At 45.8% G+C, this 19,647-nt stretch overlaps 1 protein-coding gene across 1 annotated transcript in view; it reads right to left on the bottom strand.

Annotated features, from left to right (window-relative positions):
* Positions 1-19,647, bottom strand: part of PARVA (parvin alpha) — a 138,083-nt gene that overhangs the window by 12,033 nt on the left and 106,403 nt on the right. The window contains exons 5-10 of the mRNA XM_084893802.1: positions 15,538-15,678; positions 10,844-10,959; positions 7,560-7,618; positions 5,468-5,487; positions 4,200-4,261; positions 3,420-3,488 (exon numbers count right to left, since the gene is read on the bottom strand). Of these exons, the coding sequence (XP_084749928.1) occupies positions 3,420-3,488; positions 4,200-4,261; positions 5,468-5,487; positions 7,560-7,618; positions 10,844-10,959; positions 15,538-15,678 (467 nt within the window). The remainder of the gene's footprint in view (positions 1-3,419; positions 3,489-4,199; positions 4,262-5,467; positions 5,488-7,559; positions 7,619-10,843; positions 10,960-15,537; positions 15,679-19,647) is intronic.

Raw genomic sequence — 19,647 nt, 5'->3', positions numbered from 1 at the left:
CTCTAATCCGGCACATGGACCACAGTCATGGGCCATGTCTGGCCTCTTCCCTAGAGGAGCTCACAGTCCAGTAGGGAGACTGATGTGGAGACAATGCAGCAACTGCTCTGATGGAGGGAAGCAGGTTGTGTGAGTGACAAAGGTCACTCTCTCCCACTGACGGCAACAGGGAAGGCTTCTAGAGGAGCTGCTGCCTGAATGGAGACTGGAGGGATGAGCAGTAATTAGCTACTGTGGAGCAGAAGGAGGGTAAGGGATGTCCAAGGCCAATTGCATGAGGCTACCAGAGTGAAGTGCTTTGTGAATGAATAACTCTAGTGTCATACAGGCCTCATCATTCTCCTTTCTCATATCTCACTGTATCATTGCTTAAGAGGCAGCACAGCGTAGCTATTATGAAGTTGGGCTCTGAAGCTAGTCCTCCAGCTCTACCACTTACTGGCTGTGTGATTTGAGCAAGTTGCATACCGTAACTTCTCTGTTCCTCATTTTCCTCATTAATAAAATAAGGATAACAGTAGTACAGTTTCTACTTAATAAGGTTATCATGAGGACTAAACCAGTTAATAGGTATAAAGTGCCTAGAGTACTGCTTGATGTGTAGGCAAAACTTAATATATAGCAGGCCCTCGAATAACATCATTACATTATAACATTGATGAGAAAAAAATTGACTTTCAGCTGTGAACACTGTCTGTGTGAAGTTGGCATGTTCTCATGTCTGCATGGTTTTTTCCATGTACTCAGGTTTCCTCCCACATCCCAGAGATGTACACATCAGATGAATTGGTGTGTCTACAGTGTCCCAATCTGTGTGAGTGTGGGTGGAAGGGCGTCTTGTCAAGGGCTGAGTCCTGCTTTGTGCCCTGAGCTTCAGGGATAGGCTCTAGCCACCTGTGACCCTGAACTGGAGCAAGCAGATTGGAAAATAATTCTTACTTATTTTTATTAATATTTCTTAAAGGTACACAGAACGCACATTTATTCCAATGTTTAATATTAGAAAAGTTGGGGAGGGGGGGTCTTTATTTAGAACTTTGGTGACATTTTTGTGACCAAAAATATGCTGTAGGAACTTGGTTATATCAACTACTAGCCTATGGGAAAATTGGTTTAGTTATATGTCATTTTGCTTTGAGTCGCAGTTTCTAAGACCCCAGTGATAATGATAATGTTAAGTGAAGATGTAGTGTATTGCTTACTATCTGGGAAAACAACAAAGTAATCAGGGCACAAGTTACTGGCAGAGTACAACTGTGTGCTGAGGGCCAGGACAAGAGGCTTAGAGCCCTGTTTTCCCATCAAGCACATAGTCTGGATGGGTTGGGAATCTGGTCTAAGGGACCATCGATTCCTGGGCTAAGCAGAGGGATTCAGGTATTCTGCTCAAGGAAGGGCAAGGTGAGTGTGTGCTGGGCACTGGGGCAGGCTTTGTGGAGGAGTGGAGGCCTGTGGGATGAGGGAAATTTGGAAGGAGTAGGTGTTCTAGGAATGGACAGGGGCCTGAGCAACGATGGAGAGGTCGGGTAAGATTCTGGTATCCTAGAACTTTTCAAAGGAAGTGGGGCCACCAAATGTTTGTGGGCATAAACAACAGTTGCTAAAGTTCACAAGAGGCCAAAGTTCTTGGAATCATCTTAGGAAACTTAAAAAAAAATTTGCCCGGAATGTGAGCTGGGCCCAGAGTCAGAGATCTGCCAGGTGGCTGGCTAGTGGGCCTCTGTTTAGCCTTTGTTATGGGCATACAACCCTGCATGAACTTGGCAGAGGAACAGCTTCCTGCCTGCTTCCATCCATCAGGTGGGTAGGGCCTGAGCATGACTCAACCTAGGTCACCCCAGAGGTGGACAATTCAAAAGCAGACCCAACATCCATGTTAAAATCAAGGCCAGCCCCATGGAAACAGTTAATTGGGCCTCATTCTGGCTATGGCTGGAATGGGCTGAGGATAAAAAATTCCAATCTTACCAACTCACCGGAGGACCTCGAGTTAGGATCGAGGTTACTCACAGCTCTGAGTTCCACTGACATGAACAGCTCCCACCCTGACTGCTCTTTCTGATGACTTGATGGTAAAACCCGCAGACAAATACCAAACACACTCACCAGAGACTCCCTTTCATAGCACACCCTGTCCACGCAAACTTAGGCAAAGTCCCAGAGCTCATTCTAGCTCACTCGAGGAAATATCACTTTTCCAGAGTGTTCTCTAACTCCCCAAAGAGCATATAAAATTCCCACAGAGTCCAGACATACTCAGACACTACTCAGGCACAGACCTGGAATTGCTTTTATTTATTATGTATTTATTTAAAAAATTTTAAATGATTTCTGAGAGAAAGGGTGAAGGGGAGACAGAAACATTAAATGATGAGAGAGAATCATAGATTGGCTGTTTCCTGCATGCCCTAGCCCACAACCCAGGCATATGCCCTGATCCCCTGGTTCATAGGTTGATGCTCAACCACTGAACCACACTGGCTGGGCCAGGAATTGCTTTTAGAAACAAGAAGAGATGTCCATGTGCTCAAAAGGAAACCTCATTTTAGAAATTCATCACAAACGAAAGGAGGTTGGGAAATAGAATACATTACACAGCCTTAAAGTATCTCCCACTAAAGATTAGTTATTACTTATAAAGGAGAGAGAGGACCTTTGCATTAGGGAGGTCTGGTGGACACCAGCTTACCTCTGTGACCAAAGTTACTATCTCCAGTCACGGACTCCTGGACAAAAGTGTTTGAGAAGACAGCATTACTCAGGCGGTGGTGTTACTGAAAATGCATAACCTGAATCTAATTGTGAGAAGGGATATTTAGAGACATTCTGTGAACCAAATGGCCTGCACTCTTCAAAAATGACTTCCTGTAAAGAAAGGCTGAGGATCTGTCTATAACAAGACACTAAAGAAACATGACAACTAAATACTGCATGGGAGAATATTAGGGAGACTGGAAAAACTGGAATATAGAATGTTTCTTTGAACCAAGTGACATTGTCAAAAGTAGTCAAATATCAGCAATTGCATATGGTTGAACCTAAAAAATGTATTCTATCAATGTTAAAATTACCAGAATTGGATCAGTGAGTGTGGTTATCTAAGAGAATGTACTCGTTATTAAGAGGTGTATGCTGAAGTACTTAGGTGAAGAAAGGGGGCGGGGGGGGGGGTAACCATACACAAATGTGGCCAAATATTAATAATTGGCATATGTAGGTGAAGAGTGTTTAGATATTCATGATAACATTCTTGCAACTCCTCAGAATAAATTCAGATAAAGCCCAAAGAGGAATAGAATCCCCTCCTTCCTGGAAAAGCTTGTGGAAAGCCCTCCTAGCAGTGCAGGGATGGGGCACTTGGAATGGTAGCAGTTGAGTAGGGCCTGGCTCCCCACCCGGCACTTGGGGCTGTCACTCACCTGGGTTTCCAGTTCTGTGACCTCCAGGTTCAGTTTATTCAGATGCTTGTTCACAAAAGTGATGAGAGTCTAAAAAAAGAAGCAGAGGCGGCTTTGAGATGGAGACTCTCACTAGTGCCAGGCCCTTGGGGCCACCTCTGTGACTCCACCGTGAGGACAAGGACCAGGGAGACCCTGCTGAAAGCACTGGGCCTGGGGTCACCGTGATGAGCTGAGTGAGGATGAGGGAGCAGCCTGGGAGGCTTTTCTGCAAAGCCCCTGGAGTTCCTAGGAAAGGAGGCTCCCAAGGGTTTACGGTCCTAGACGCCATGTGATTCAAACTGTGAGAGGAGCTGGGAGTCCTGAGTGAGAGGTGGAGTGTCTGACCCCAGGGTCAGGGGGCCAAAAGAAAATTAAGAAGGAGGCCAGAGAAGAAATGACCCCACTGGGTCCCTCCTTCCAGGCCCTTTCTAGGTGCAGGTGCCTGTGCCCAAGGAACAGAGGGAGGTCTGTGTGTGGAGGCAGGGACGGCTGGAGGTTGAGTAAGGGTGGAAACAGGGTGCTCATAGCAGTCTCAGAACCCTCTGAGAGAAGCTATCACCCTGACAGGAGAAGAAAGGCACTGGATGAGTCTCCAGTGAGAACAAGACAGGAAAAATGGACATCAAGCAGGAAAGCCCATGTTTGCAGAGATTTGGTGATGAAACCAGGTTTAGGAAGCTTGTGAGCTGTAGGTAATGATGTTTCCTAAAATATTTTGCTCCATCCCCACTGCTTCCCTACCAGGCACCCCTCTCCCACCTTTTTCACCACGTTGAGCTTGTCTGGTGCATGGTCGAACAAGGTGTCGAAGGCATCACGTTCTGAAAAAGAGGAAAATGTCGATGAAGGACATAGCTGATTCCTGGTGGGAAGCCCACCCCAGATCCTGGCCACACGGTCAGGTACAGATGGAAACTTTCTGGGGCATGAGGCTGCGCTGGGAATTCTAGAAGCTGAGTTTAGGGCAGAGATTTGGGGTATGCTCACCTAAGGAGCTTTGTGTGTGTGTGTGTCCATCCTCTGTGTCAAACCTCTTCTGGGCCGGGATTGAGTGGCTCGGTTAGGCACTTTAACTGGGGGCCTGTCATTTCTCTTCAGTCTTTGTATTCATTACATTATGATTTAGTCATGGCTCTAAAGTGTTTCGGAAGCTTTTTGGAGATAGAATGATATCCAAATATCAAATCACTTCACGTCCTAATGATCAAAATCAGGACACCCAGCCAATCATCCTGGTAGCGTGAATTAATAAGCAGGTTGGGAACCTCCTCTTGAGTGATCTAGACACTTCAATGCTTTGTGCCTCAGTTTCCTCTTCTAACATGCCACCTGAGAAAGAAACCTCCCAGGTGTGTTATGAGATAAAAGATGAGAAAGGATGTGCATTGCTCAGTATGTCTACTGATCCAGCATTACTGGAATTGTTCAAAATATGCACAGCAAATACAGGATCACAGGAAGTAGCAAAGCCACACCCCCCACATTCTCTGAACTTGGAAGTGAAATAATGGAGGGAAACCTGGGGCAGGGAAGGTTCCGGGTCTGTATTTCCCTACTCTGTACCGCTGGGCAAATCCGAGACTTCCAGGAAAGTGATTGGGACCTCTGACATTCAGATTTTGTGAACAAACCCAAAGTTCTGGGAGGTGGGAGAGACAGGAGCTATGAAAAGGAAAGAGAAAGAAGCAGCTTCGAGAAGGGCTGGGCAGAGAGGAGACAGTCCGAGCATGTAAATACACCTCCTTTCTTTGCTCTCACTATATGCTTCGAGCAAGACTGCCCAGCACCCATCCAGAGGGCCAGCAATGCCCATGGTCTGGTTAGTTGTGAAAGGACTGTGCAGCTGCGGTTAGTTTTCCTCTTCCCGCCAGTAAGCAGACCCTCCCTACCACACAGCTCTGTCACCAGGCTGGTGGTGCAGACACATGCAGGACACAAGCTGAGTGCTTATGCTTCCCAGCTGCTGCAGAATTAACCAGACCCCCATGGAAGCCACCAGCACCAATGGACAACCTTACGCAACTCACCATGCCTTCCGGAGAGAGCCCTGTAGGAAAAGGAGAAAGAAAACAGTGTGAATCTTCTCTCCTCGCCCTTGATTGAAAAGCCCCAAAGCTCTCTTGGCATTCTACACTTAGTAAGTTCATTGCCCAGGATACTGTGGGCATTGGCCTAGAGAGGTCAAGTTCTCCTATACATCCTGTGATACCCATCAAGTTGCACCTCGCCTTGCTCCAAGATAGGTTTTTCTCAAAGAGGGCAGGAATTGGACCCGGACTTTTACCAGTGAAGCAGCAAAGAACTAAAAACACAAGCGTTAAAAGACAGACTACTTAGGTTTAAATCCCACAGAGCCGTTTGTTTGCTGTGTGACCTTGAGCAAGCTACTGAACCTCTCTGAACACCAGGTCTCTTATCTCTAAAATGAAGATAGCATGTTGTGAGCATTACATAATTTAATATGTAAAAGATTTTAGCGCAATTCCTGGTATATAGGTAATGCTCAATACATTTTTTTCCTTAGTATGTTTTGGGGTCTCATTAGTTTATTCCAACTGCACTTCTATCACCCATTACATGATGATTTGTGGGTAATGCATTGGAAAGAATAATGAACTTGGAGTTTACTGCTGGGGGAACCAGTGATAATCTCCTTCTCCACCTTTGGGCTGTGGGGTTTTAGGAGGTGTAATGATTGCTTCATGTGTGCTTCAGAGACTGTAGTGTATTGTCAAATTATTAGGAGTTTGCATCCTTGTTTATGTCTATGTGGCAAGATGGCAGAAAGGGACCATAGGAAGCACAGGGGCAGCTGAGAGATTGCTCAGAAAACTGAAACTTCATGTTCCCTGATTTGGGAGCTTCTCACAGGATCTTCTCAGACACGTTTTCCTCTTTTCCACGGATAAGCGGAGGTCAGGGGAGGTAGGGGCGGGATGGAGAGGAATTCTCCTACCCGCAGGCCTGTCAGGGCAGCTTTCAGCCCGCCCCTCACAGAATCAAGGCCAAGAATGGGTGTGCCTTGTACATCAGCTGCTTTCCTGGCTGCCAGGACCAGACCCTGGAGTGGCGTAGAATAAGGCCATCACCTGGGCATCTGGGGAAGGGCCTCCCCGCACCTCTGCCCTATCCTGGGCCTGAAATGCCCACACTCCTGGGCCCCGTTAAGGCACATTCATAGTGAGGTCCACACCACTCTGACCTCCGTCAGCCACTATGGGGGAGAGGAAGTGAGTTTCCTGGAGATCGGGCTGAAATGGTGTGGGTTGGCTCTAATGGGGAAAAGCCAGAAAAGTCAGCAATGAAGGGCATGGGCAAGGGAGGGCAGGGTTGTTACCACGTTAAATCCTCACACTCTGTGGTTAGCAAAATGCTCCCTGCTTCAGAGATGAAGACACTGAGGGACTCAAAGTTGAGCCAAGTGGCAGAGTCTGGATTTGAACTCAAGTAAGGCTGGCTTAGAGGTCTCTGATCTTTAACTTCGCTCTTCTTGTTCAAGAGAGGATAGAGGAGGGATGGACCAGAAAACAAACTTTGCCCGGCCTCGCATGTGGCCAGGGCTCAGGCCTGCCCAGGGATCTCAAACCCACACACGGTCCTGCTCTTTCTGCTTAAGACCCAAACTTGTCTTCCCGGCGGCAAACCGCTTACATGTTTTGATATTTCAATTTCTTCAAGTAAGTGAAAACAACAAAAACACCACTTTAAGGTAGAGAGGGGCTTTCTGGGTCATGGCATGTGACCAAATCAATCAGATTCAGAAAAGGAAGAAAAACGTCCTTTTGAAGGCTAGCAATTTAAATTCAAGTCCATGTTTATGGCATGACGATTTCATGCTGGTTAGCTTTTTGGGGCACACTTTTTTCCTGGAGTGCCACAAAATTAGAATTTTTCAATCACTGCTAATTCTCTCTCCCCACTTCCCCACCCAAGTTTGTACCTTAAGCATTGAGAGGCATGTTTTGAATGCATGGAAAAGGCTAAGCTATAATCATTGGCTGAAGTATAATCCCTCTTGCAATCCCAAAAAATGAAAACTAAATATCAGCAAATGGACGAATTTCGGAGAAACATCTGTGTTCCATTACAGAATCGCTGGCAACAATGGTGTTGACATACTCTGTGTTACCAGTTATTTCCTCTTGGATTTGCCGAGACTGGAGGATTCCTTCTCGTTTCTAAAACGGGGGTGGGGAGAAGGGTTGGGAGGAGAAGAGAAAAATATACTTTAGAAAAATACAAAATACCGATTAGCATTCCCGATACTGAGAAAGTTACTGGTGCTGAAGAACGTGAGTCTGGAGTTGAGAAGCTTCCAGAAGTGAAACAAGGCCCCTGACTTCCCGGGTCTGGACCGTACCATTAGTACTCCAGTGCAGTTTCGTGTTTAGTCCAAACAAGTAGGCTGTTTCTTGGATGGTGAATCTTTTCTTTCTTTATTGGGAGACATTCTGTTGGAAGCAAACTGTTTGCCTCCTGGAGTAATCCACAGTAAACCAAATGGAAATGAAGGCCAGGGTGTGTCTGCCCTCCAGCTGGGGCCACAGAGGGAAGCCGAGAAACACATGGGGGGCTGGGGTGGAGGAACCAGGCCCAGCTTGGAGAATTCAAATAGAAGGAGAGTTTGTTTTTCCTTCTTTTTACTGGGTAAATACAGGAGCTTTCAAATAACCAGTACAGTCCTCAGGTAACTAGCTTACTCTCTGGGGGAAAGTTAAGTAATTTGGAAGCCCATCCATCATCCACCTATCCATCCACCACCCACCTACCTAGCTATCCATCTATCTGACATCTATTCCACCTCCCTCCCATCACTTCATCCTCTCTTCTTTGTTTCATTGATAAGTGCCTTCTGAGTACAATCCCCTAGTTAGTACCTTCTATGGACAAGCCCTTGAATTGGAGTTTGAGGAACTTAAAGAGTAAAACGTCATAGATGAAGCAGGTATGTGAGAATGGTTTCCCCCAAACAGGGTTTTTGCCTGATGACCCAGGAGAGCTATTAGTAGGATTCCTTTCACTCTCAAAAGTGTCTTGGGTAGTAAATCACATGGTCACCCTATGCAGAGACAAAGGCAGGCACGTTCAGCTGGGGATGGTCAGGGAAATCACCCAAGGGGAGGGGTCCTTGAGCTGGCATTCAAAGGACACAGAGGAGAGGCCATTCCTGAGGAAGGAATGGCCTAAGGAAAAAGGCAGAGGGGGAGGTTTGCAGGGAGGGTGCCATGAGTCAATGGGGAGCCAAGTGAGTGCTGGTTTAGAATTTAAGCCTCACTGGGTGAGCATGGGAGCTAGTGAAGCAGTGCTCGGGTTCAAGAGGACCTTCAGGTGGGCATGAGCAGGGAGATGCATTGCATTAGGTTCCTTCATAGCTAGAGGCCCTTGGAAGGTGGTCTGGGTGTGGAAATCAGTTGTCACAGCAAAGTCATCCTCCTCAAAGGCGGAGGTGAGTGTCCACAAGGATCTTCTGGCACCGGTGTCCTGTTGAAACCTGCCTTCTTGACCCTCCTGCCAAAACTTCCGGAACCTTCTCCTCACATTCTCAATAGCCACAGAATCTAGGGTCCTTGCAAAACACTGACAGAAGGAAAGGTAAACCTGGGTAAAGGCAAAGAGTATAGCTCCAAGAAGTTAAGAAGAATGGACTAGCAAAACAAAAGAGGAAGTAAACATCCCTTAAAGGAGACCCAATGAGGATACATCAGAACTTTCCCAAATACACCTTTAACATAGGTAATGCTTTCATGGGGGGCTGATGGAATCTGTGTCCTTGTCTTGTGAGTCCGTTCACAGATATAAAACCTCAGCCACACATCATGCAGAATTAAATGCTTCTGTACACAAGGGAGAAGAAATCTGGGTTAAATGACCCCTCACACGGCAGCCACTGTTTGTTCCCCTAAAGAGCTCTCTGTAGTTCAGTGACTCACAGCCAATTCCGAGTCCTGCTTCTGTGCCTGCTTAGCTTGATAAAGCAAAACACCCCATAAAACCTGACATGCATTGATGCCATTTTATGTAACGTGTCCTCTTTTCTCCCTCATGCTAACAAGGCTGCCCACAGGACAAATTAAACCAACAACAGCCTTCAGATGGCCCATAATTGAGCTCAAAACAAGGCATAAGGCATGGGCTTGCAGTGACCACTGTTTCAAAATAGGAGCCCGCCCCCCCTTCTCCTGCTCAGATCTTGAATCATAGTTAAAAAAAAAAAAAATGTAATGAAACGGATTCATTATTGATGGGCAAAAATAACATAATAGAGAGATGGCCTGGATTCACTAGGAAGATGCTTGGATCAGGAAGCTCAGGGTTGGTCACGTATCCACAGCAGATAGAAAATGCTCGGCCCCATGCTTGACACAGTTGAGTGCTCAATAAATGAGGCCAATTAGTCCCTTTCAGTCGCCTGCACTTAATGTCTGCACCACACACATTGGCATTGGCTATGGGCCCCTGATACCCCTCTCTGCTGCTTATCTGTAGGCGGGGCCAAGGTGTCATAGTCCTATTATACACCCCCCACCCCACCCCTTGGACCCTGGATGTGTAGCAAGTTCAGTACCCAGAAGGTGTAAAAGAAATTTCATTTAGGGCACAACTAAGTTCTCCCAAGTCCTCTTCCATTCACATCTGATCCCTGAAAGCTCAGCTCAAAGACCTTTTGTCCTGGAAACTGGCCTGGCCTGGTGTGGCAGAGCTCACCAGCCCTCCATGCTCTTCCTCACCACGGGATGCAGAACTGCCATGTTATTCTCTATTCCAGATTCCTGGATACCCCGGGAGCTGCTTATGAGGGGAGTCTTCCCTTGCAGCATGATTATTTGGAAAAGAACAGAAACAAGCAAACCAAATGACCTTTTGCTAAATGGCATGAAGTTGGAAAATAAAATTGAATTTGAGCATCTAATGGGGTTAGGGGTAGAATGAGATAGTCACAGGGAGAGTGCACACCCTCATTGTGGAAATTACACCGCCAAGTGAATGGAAATTCCATCCAACGATCTGGAAAAGATGACTTGAGAGCCCAGCTGTGCTTCTCGGGGCGGGTGAAAAAGGGCAGTGTCCTCAGTCCAGGCACGGCCAGTCAGGTCTCTCAAACACACACATACACACACAAACGTGCCCTCACGTCTGTCTCTTCTTCATACCTGAGCACCACTGTTTACCCAAAAGATAATTCTCTATGGCTTGCAGGGTGTGCATGCACACATACACACACACCTCTTTCCTCTTTATCCTTTTAGACAACCTCACAAACATACACACCACACACCCTCAAATATACCTTACACAGTCACCCTCCTAACAAAAACACGTAAACCCCGGTACTTGCCCACCTAAGGCATTCCATATACAAGCACACACTCTTCCACCCTTTGCACACATGGTATCTGTCTTACCTGGACCACAACCACTTGGATGGAAACATGGTCTGGCAGTCGGATTGGGGCCCTGAAATACTGGGACAGAGCAACCAGCAGGTGCAGGATGGCTACCAGGCTCTTGGCATGAACAGCTGAAATGAAAGATGATGTAAAAAAATCAGAGAATCTTCTAGGTTCTAGGCAGATACAAGCAGATATTCAAAATGTGTCACATCCATTGCCCCTGTATTCCCACCCCTGAGGATCAGGAGACACCCTGGGTCATCGCAGGCCTCATCCTGGGCCCCCTCATTCTTGGCCAGGTCCCAAGGGGCTAGCTTCTTAGATCATGCCATTTCTGGATTTCCAAGGTCGTGCCCTCTGATTTGATCCAAGGCTCCCACAGAGACCCTGACAGTGGCTGAATTCTGAATTCAGGTCACCTCTCCACCACCTCCATGTCTTTGTTCATTCTATTTTAACAACCATGGGTGTGTCTGCTTTGCACCCTCCTTCCCTTCCCACTTGACTTTGAGCCCTTTGGATTATCACCACTACCCTTGTCCCTCGGCTCTACCCAAAGCAGGCTCTCAATACATAGACACTGAGCCAGGAACGCTGGACCCCTCCCCCTTTGATGAGGGCTCTAAGATCCCTGGAGGAGAGCAGGACTTATCTAAAGGGCTTTGTTGCTCTTTTGAGTGTCAGGTATGGTCAGTGCAGGCAGTGCTCCTTGGGGAATACCTGGGAGGAAGTGTTCAGGACCAGTTGGCTTCTGTAGCTACAGAGCGATGTGCTGGATGCTAAGCTCTTTATACTAGAGAAATCTGGGCAACTATTGGGTTATAGCAGTGGTCGGCAAACTCATTAGTCAACAGAGCCAAATATCAACAGTGCAACGATTGAAATTTTTTTTGAGAGCCAAATTTTTTTTTAAAATATATTTTATTGATACTTTACAGACAGGAAGGGAGAGAGATAGCGAGCTAGAAACGTCGATGAGAGAGAAACATCGACCAGCTGTCTCTTGCACACCCCCCACCGGGGATGTGCCCGCAACCAAGGCACACGCCCCCGACCGGAATTGAACCCGGGACCTTTCAGTCCGCAGACCAACGCTCTACCACTGAGCCAAACCGGCTTCGTGAGAGCCAAATTTTTTAAACTTCTTCAAAATAGACTCGCCCAGGCCGTGGTATTTTGTGGAAGAGCCACACTCAAGGGGCCAAAGAGATGCAGTTTGCCAACCACAGTGTTATAGTTTTCTCAGTAGATCTGAGGAGAAAGGGACGGTGATGTAATGGGGTGCACACATGGTTGAGCAGACTGGAGCTTGAGTTCTGACTTGAGCTTGAGTTCTGACTTGACAACTCAACCATTTATTTACTGCCGACAAGACCTCTGGTAGGCCACTGAAGGACTCACAGCCTCAATCTGCTCATCTTCACAAATGGGGATAGCTGTGCCCGTGCAGAAATAACGGATGTAAGAATTTCCAGAGATAATGTAAACAAAGCTCCCAGCCCGTAGCAGGTGCCCAGGAATGGTTGATATTTTTTTTATTACAATTTGAGAAAGTGCCTGGCATGTAGGCAATCAAACCACTCTCTCCCCTTTGTTTCTCATAAAAGGGAAGTTTCACCAGACACTTTACCTGCCTTCACAGTTCCTACCAGCCTCGTGATCCTTCATTACAGGGGTCATTTAAGGCAAGAACAAAAAAGTGCCCATTTTGTGGACTTAGCACGAACCGGGCCCAGCGTTGGGTGTCCTTCTGTCTGGGCTAGGATTGATGAGTCTGCTCTACAGAAGCCTTGAGAAATCACCAAGAAAAGGAAGTGATTCAGACATTCCTTGGGAACTCATTAGAGCTTCTTGTTATCACAAGGCTTTCCACGGGCTGCGGGGCAGCCGCTCAGCAACACCATCCAGCAGCGAACAGCCAGCGATCTGCTGCGAACTCCGCCTCCCAGAAGTGTTCAGTTCTGAGCTGCTGAGGATGTCAAAAGTTTCACCCGTCAGGGCAGCCTCAGAGAAGGCTCCCGATGTGGTGTGCGCACTCACGTGATCAGAACGGCCCCACCCGCAGCCTAGACGCCCAGGGTTTCAGGACATTTGCTACCTTTCCCCCTTTTAATCACAAAACACAATGCTAGGAAAGCTGTAGCCCTCAAGCTTGCTCTTGCTCGCTGGTGACAGTGTATGTCATCGTGACTGTCTGGGGAGCAACACAGAGAGCTGCCATAAGCACCATACCCATGCCAGACCCTTTCAACGAGTACTCTGCCCGGGGAATTATTTTTTCAAAAGAAATAATATACAGTCGTCTCTCTCTCTCTCTCTCTCTCTCTCTCTCTCTCTCTCTCTCTCTCTCTCTCTCTCTCTCTCTCTCATACTACATGTACAAAGATGTTCATTATTGTGTAATATATTGCCACTAAAAAAAATCTGGAAAATACTGTCCACTAGCAAAAGGTTCGTTTAGACCCATGGTCTGCAATTTTATTATTATTCTATGCAGAGAAACTCTTTGTTCTAAAAGCTGTCAGGCAAAACAGAGGAAGGACAGCTGCTGCTCCAGTCCCTGCATCCTAATTGCAGTCCCTCCCCTCCCCCCCAGGTGCTTCTCCTCACCCCGTTTATCCTGCCTGGAAAGATGACACAATGTCCTCCAAGTACCAGGAAAGATAACGGGAGGGACGGCGCTTCCCTCAGGGCTGTGCCTGCCACATTCCTCCCGGAGGAAACCAGGGCAGCTGGTAAACAGGCCCGAGGCCTCCTAGGGAGCTGGCCCTGGAAATACTCATTCCCTCCCACCTCGTCCTTTATCGCTCTTCTGGGAATCTGTGACAGGGCTAATTCAAGGAAAGCAAAAAGAGACGCCACCGAAGACATTCAACTCGGCACCGGCACCGTCTGATATCGGCCACAGGCTGCCCACTGTCCTGAAAAGATCAGCGTCCAAAGGGGTCAGGTTACCTAGGGGATGCTCACCCCGGGAAACAGAGCGGCTATCAGAAACGGTAACTATGAAGACCACATGGGAATTCAGAAAACATGTATGACTTACTACTGAGCGAAAAATAGCAAAACATACAATGTACTGGACTTCATTGAGTAAAAACATGCGTTGACGTGGAGAGTAGGGTGTGAAGATGCAAATAGCCAGACGAGAGAGGCAGTGTGAGCGATTATTTTACTGGTGCACATTTCCCTGCGGGAAATGACAGTACACAGGGTGGTGGTCCTTGTGTGGCTTGTACAAATCCCCACCTTCTCTCCGAGCCTTTCCCCAGGTGGGTTCCCTCGTAAGGTAAAAAGTGTTTTGTTTGGAAGGGTACATGGAGATGGTTCATATCCAAAGGAGTGGGAAATAGGATTAAAAAGCAAAACAAAAAAACTAAGCAGGGGTCTTGATCAGAGGCCTTCGACGCTTATTACTTTATGCTTCAATGCCTAAGACTGTTGTGGATTTCCAAATGCAGGTACCTTTCTCAAACCAGTGATCAAGCTTCCTTTTTCCTCCCTCCCTCCCTCCCTCCCTCCCTCCCTCCCTCCCTCCCTCCCTCCCTCCCTCCCTCCCTCCCTTCCTTCCTTCCTTCCTTCCGCACTGAGCACTATTAGCACACCCAGGATGCAGCGCAGGCAGCATCGAGGGCCCAGAGCCAGGGCCTCCCCCTCCCCCTCCTCCTCTTATGTCTCCCTGGCAGAGGATGCCCTGTTCCGGTGCTGTGCTTGCTGGCTTTTCACACCGTGCGAGCAAAGGTGTAATTATGCTGAAGGAGGTACTTGGTGTCTCGCCTCCAATGTCAGACGTTAGAAACCTGCTGGAGAGACTGTCACTGGCAGTTACTGGGTCTCTCCGTTGAGAGGTGAAGATTCCTTTTTCTTTGCTAAGTTTGAAAGGTGTTTTTTATGGGGGAGGGGAAGGATGTGTCCATTTTAGGTTTTAGAAATTGGGTTCACTAAGATATAGTATTGAACCCTTTAGTACTTAAACAAAGGCAAAGAACACAACCTAAATCATTTTATCAATCTAAATTCACACTTTTATCTATTGCAAGCAACTAAACAACTCTGGACTCCCCACAGGAGAGAAATAACGTCTCTATGGATTCATCTAATTTGCTGACTTAATGTTGGTTCTGCTATGGACTCATTAAATCCATATTAGACATCTAGGCCCTTGAAGCAGCAAAAGAATGAATGGTTCACACTTGCTGGGATCCTTGACCTAGCTAGCTGTGAAACCTGAACTGAAAAAATCCTGTGCCAGTGCCTACAATGTCAGCCATATCTTTGTTTCTTCTGAAAAATGAGTGATGGAGAGAAAGGCTGTGGGTATTGTTCTAGAGCCTGCCCTTGCCCCCTCCCTCTACCTCTACCCCCCTCGGCTTCTCAGCTGCCTGCACTTAGGGATCTCTGCTTCCTGAAGCCCCTACAAGAGCGTTCTCAGAAGGTCATGCTGGGACATAGACGTAGCTCAATGAACACGAGTGTCCTTCCTTTCCCCACCTTACACGAGCTCCTACAGAAAAGATATCCTGGATTTTGACATCACTTGTCACAGAGACAAGTCCTCTGTGTAGGAGATGTGTCCCTCCTTAGTAAGGTGAATGGGCCTGCACCCACCCAGGGCCGGCCAGCTTCCTGGCTGGCTTCATGGGGAAACCTCATGGTACAGACCACCGGCACCATTCCCCAGACCCGCCTCTCTCGGTGACACTCACAGTCCACATTCCACTTGATGCTTCTGGGAGGAAGTTTCAGGGTCTCATTGATCTTCTCCAGGACAGTCTGCAGCTTTTGCTTCTGCGCAATCTCTGACTGGGTGACCTCAGCCACGTTCAGCTTCTCACTCTCCAGTTTCTCTGGGGCGACACAGGAAAAGAGAACAGCTGTGATCTTTGGCCACAGACGACCCCAACACGTAGGCCTAACCTCACACATTCACGAGCTCGCTCAACATACACATGCATACCTCCTTTTATTGCACTTCGCTTTATTGCTCTTCAGAGATGTTGTGTTTTTTTACAAATTGAAGGCCAGACCTAGCAAAAAGATTATGACTCATTTTATTGCAGGGATCTGGAACCAAACCCACAGGACCCCTAAGTATGTCTGTAGATGAGGGACAGTGCTCTCCCCTCCTCATCGGACAGTGGCACTGGTGGGGCCAATAGATGAAAACCTTGAATCCCCAAATTTTAAGATCCCAGGACCTTAGAAGTGGGGCCTTTAACCCAGTCTGTCATATTTGAACTATTTTTTTTTTTTTTTTCTGTTTCTGGGTTTCTCCCTCCTTTTTTCCATTCTGCCTTCTCCTTGTGCCCTACCTGGAAAGCCTCCTGTGCTTCCCCTGGGCAAGTCCTTATTCAAGACATTCTGTACACCCCGTAGTATAATATGTGTCACGCTGAGTCATATTCATCTGTTTTAAGTACCTTCTTTCCTTTAAAACCCTCCTGGAAAGTTACTTATTTGGCATGTCCTAGTTCAGTGGTTGTCAAACCGCAGCTCACTAGCCACGGTTTGCTGCTCTGTTGACTAATGAGTTTGCCGACCGCTGCGTAAGGCATTACCCTCACCCAGAAGTTTTGACTTCAGGTTAAAGACATTAGTACATTATTAAAATGTTTTTTAAGTGTTTTTCCCTAAGTGGTTGGCAAACTTATTAGTCAACAGAGCTGCATGTGGCTTGCGAGCCGCAGTTTGCTGACCACTATCCTAGTTCATCAATTCTAAGGCACACTTTTTCTTTCTTTCTGTCTTTTTTTATTTTATTTTATTTATTTTATTTTAGATTTTAACAACCCTGAAATCAGGTTGTGTCTTAAAATTGATGGCATTCTATAAGTGCAGTCAGGCAGGTAGATGTGAGTTTTCACACTTCCACATGTGTGTGTTTGGTTGTAGCTCTGCTAGTGTGCCCACTCCCATGTCTCAATAAGCCCTAAAAGAACAGTTTCAAGACAGAAAATAAAAATTCTAAGTAGTAATGAAGCTTTGTGTAGGGTTTTTCTTTTTTCTCTTTTTGGGTGGTACTTATATAAGTGTGTTTAAAAATCAATGGTTATTGTATGCAACGATATCTTAAAATAGATTGTTCTTTGCCTTTATTTGTCTAAATTCTCATGCTTGTTTATTAGGAAAAGAAAAAGAAAAAGAAAGAAAGAACAACTTGAGACTCTGTAACGAGAAATATACTGTCTACTATTAGATCCATCTGAGTTGCCCTCCATACCTCATTGAGGATTAATAGAACTGACACTCTGAAATGTATTTAAAGTATCTTTTCCCCTCATTTTTAGAGGCTGTCATACAAAGTAATTAAACTTTACCTTACATCAATGATTCCCCCATTGCTAACATTACTTATTTTTAAGCAGCTCTAGCTGATCCAAGTTAAATGTCCCTTGGGTAATGACGAGGTTGCCACTGGAGAATTCCTGCAGGTCCTGTGCATTTCTTTTCTGTGCTTTAATAGGATGATCTCTAGCTATTCTTTGATGGCCTGAAATATTAACTTCCTCTGTAGTTGCCCGAAGCCATCATTCTTTATTTCTAAAGTTCAGGGATTTAGCAAGCCTGCATCTAAATGTCTTCCTTTTGAATGTTACACCTTGAAGAGGCCCCATGAGCTTTCCCATTTTTAGGCTGTGAATTCCTATCTTGGATTCTCTTCTACTTAAGAAATGACAGGTTGTTTTCAACTTCCATGGCAGCTACAGTGTGGGGAGTTGGGTAGAGGCTGCCAGAAGTGCTAGGTTAAGGAAACCTGTGAAGCCTTATCTTGGCCCAGAGGGAAAGACTGCTGGGACAGAAAGGTCGAAGGGGAAGAGTGGCAGCATGAGAGCCACTGTGTAGCTAGCCTTATTGTATTATATGATTGCCTATGAATTTCCATATTTATAGCCTGCCAGCTTTGGATTTCTTAGAGTGAATAGCTTAGGTCTCTGAGTCTGTTTCCTAGGTCGGTCACTTTTCTTTTTCTTTTTCTTTTTTTTTATGGCAATATTGGTCCATTCTGTTTTCATTTCTAAAAACTTAGATTTTACACAGTACCTCTAGGATAGTCATTGTTTCTTGTTCCACCAACATTTTTAAGTAGTCGGACACTAACATTTTAATGCATTCTTCCTCAAGTTTTTTTTTTTTTTTTTTTTTTTTAGCATCTGGCACTGTTTATTTAGAGGCACTTTTAAGGCTTTATTTCTTTTGCATTCCTAATTTTTTAGAAAATGCAATTCCACTGAACTTTTTTCCACTTTAGTAATCATGCTTTCGGGTTTTCTTTTTGCCTTTAATTTTATGGTTGCATATTTTATTTAGGCGTTGGCATTATGTGGACCTGAGGAGAGACTATCTTGAGGTAACCCTAATTAACAGTTCTAGGCATATCTCTTCGTGTTCATAATACACAGAGAACTCAGAGTTGTTTCTCACTAGTGAAAGTGAGATTACCTGGCATACATTTTTCTATGACAGGTTTTACCACTCAAGGATATGGGTATTTTTCTATGTCAATATATATAGGTATAACTCTCTTTTTGTTTGCTTGTGTGTGTTTTTGTTTTTTTCCCCCCCTTCACCCTCCATATCCCTGTCTCTGGCAACCACCAACCTATTGTTGTTTTTCTTTTCTTTATTGACATATAAGTGAGATCATATGGTATTTGTCTGAATTATTTCACCTAGCATAGTGTCCTCAAGGCCCATCCACGTTATTACAAATTGCAGGATTTTATTCTTTTCTATGGCCAAATTTCATTACATACATAAATCACATTTTCTTTATCCATTCATTCATTTGATAGACACGTTGTTTCCATATCTTGGCTATTGTCAATAATGCTTCAAGGAACACGGGGTGCATCTATCTTTTGGAGTTAGTGGATTTGTTTTCTTCAGATAAATAAATACCCAGAAGTGGAATTGATGAATCATAAGGTAGTTCTATTTTTAATTTTTTGAGAAACCTCCATATAGTTTTCCACAATGGCTGTACCAATTTATATCCCATCAACAGTACACAGGGTTCTCTTTACTTCACATCTTTGCCAACACATAATTCTTATCTTTCATTATAACAGGTGTGAGGTGATATTTCTTTAAAAATTCCTCACGTGAGGATATGTTTTTATTAATTTTAGGGAGAGAAAGCTCATTGGTTGCTTACTATAGGCACCCTAACCTGGGAACAAACTTGCAACCTGGGTATGTGCCCTGACAGGGAATCTAACCTGTGACCTTTAGGTGTGCGGGATATGCTCCAATCAACTGAGCCACACCAGGCAGGGCTCATTGTGGTAGTCTCTTATCATCCTCTGTATCTGTGGCATCAGGTGTATTCTGATTTTATTTGTTCCCCTGCCCCTCTGGTGAGCCTAGCTATAGGTTTGTCAATTTTGTTTACCTTAAAAAAAAAAAAAAAAAAAAAGTCTCAGCTTTATCAATCTTTTCTATAGTCTTTTCAGTCTCTTTATATCTCCACTAGAGGCCCAGTTCATGAATTCGTGCATGGATGGGGGTCCCTCAGCCTGGCGGGCAATCGGAGCTGATCAGGGCCATCTCATTCAGTTTTGATCAGGGCCGGCCAGGGGGAGGGACCGTGGGAAGTTGACAGGCAATGGGAGGTTGGCTGTGGGAGTGCACTGACCACCTAGGGGCAGTTCCTGCATTGAGCCGCTCCCCCCCTCCCCCCCCCCCATAGCAACTGGTTGTCTGGTTGCTTTTATATATAGATATGAGCTGTCTCACCCAAACATATATCATGGGTATCTTTCTACATTGATATAACTCATTCTTTTATAGGACTTATAACCTTTTTTATTCAACCA

The sequence above is a fragment of the Pipistrellus hanaki genome (assembly GCF_964339955.1).
Source record: "Pipistrellus hanaki genome assembly, chromosome: 9".
NCBI lineage: Eukaryota > Metazoa > Chordata > Mammalia > Chiroptera > Vespertilionidae > Pipistrellus > Pipistrellus hanaki.
The sequence above is the reverse complement of the archived record's forward strand: the minus strand, read 5'-3'. Positions and strand labels throughout refer to the sequence as shown.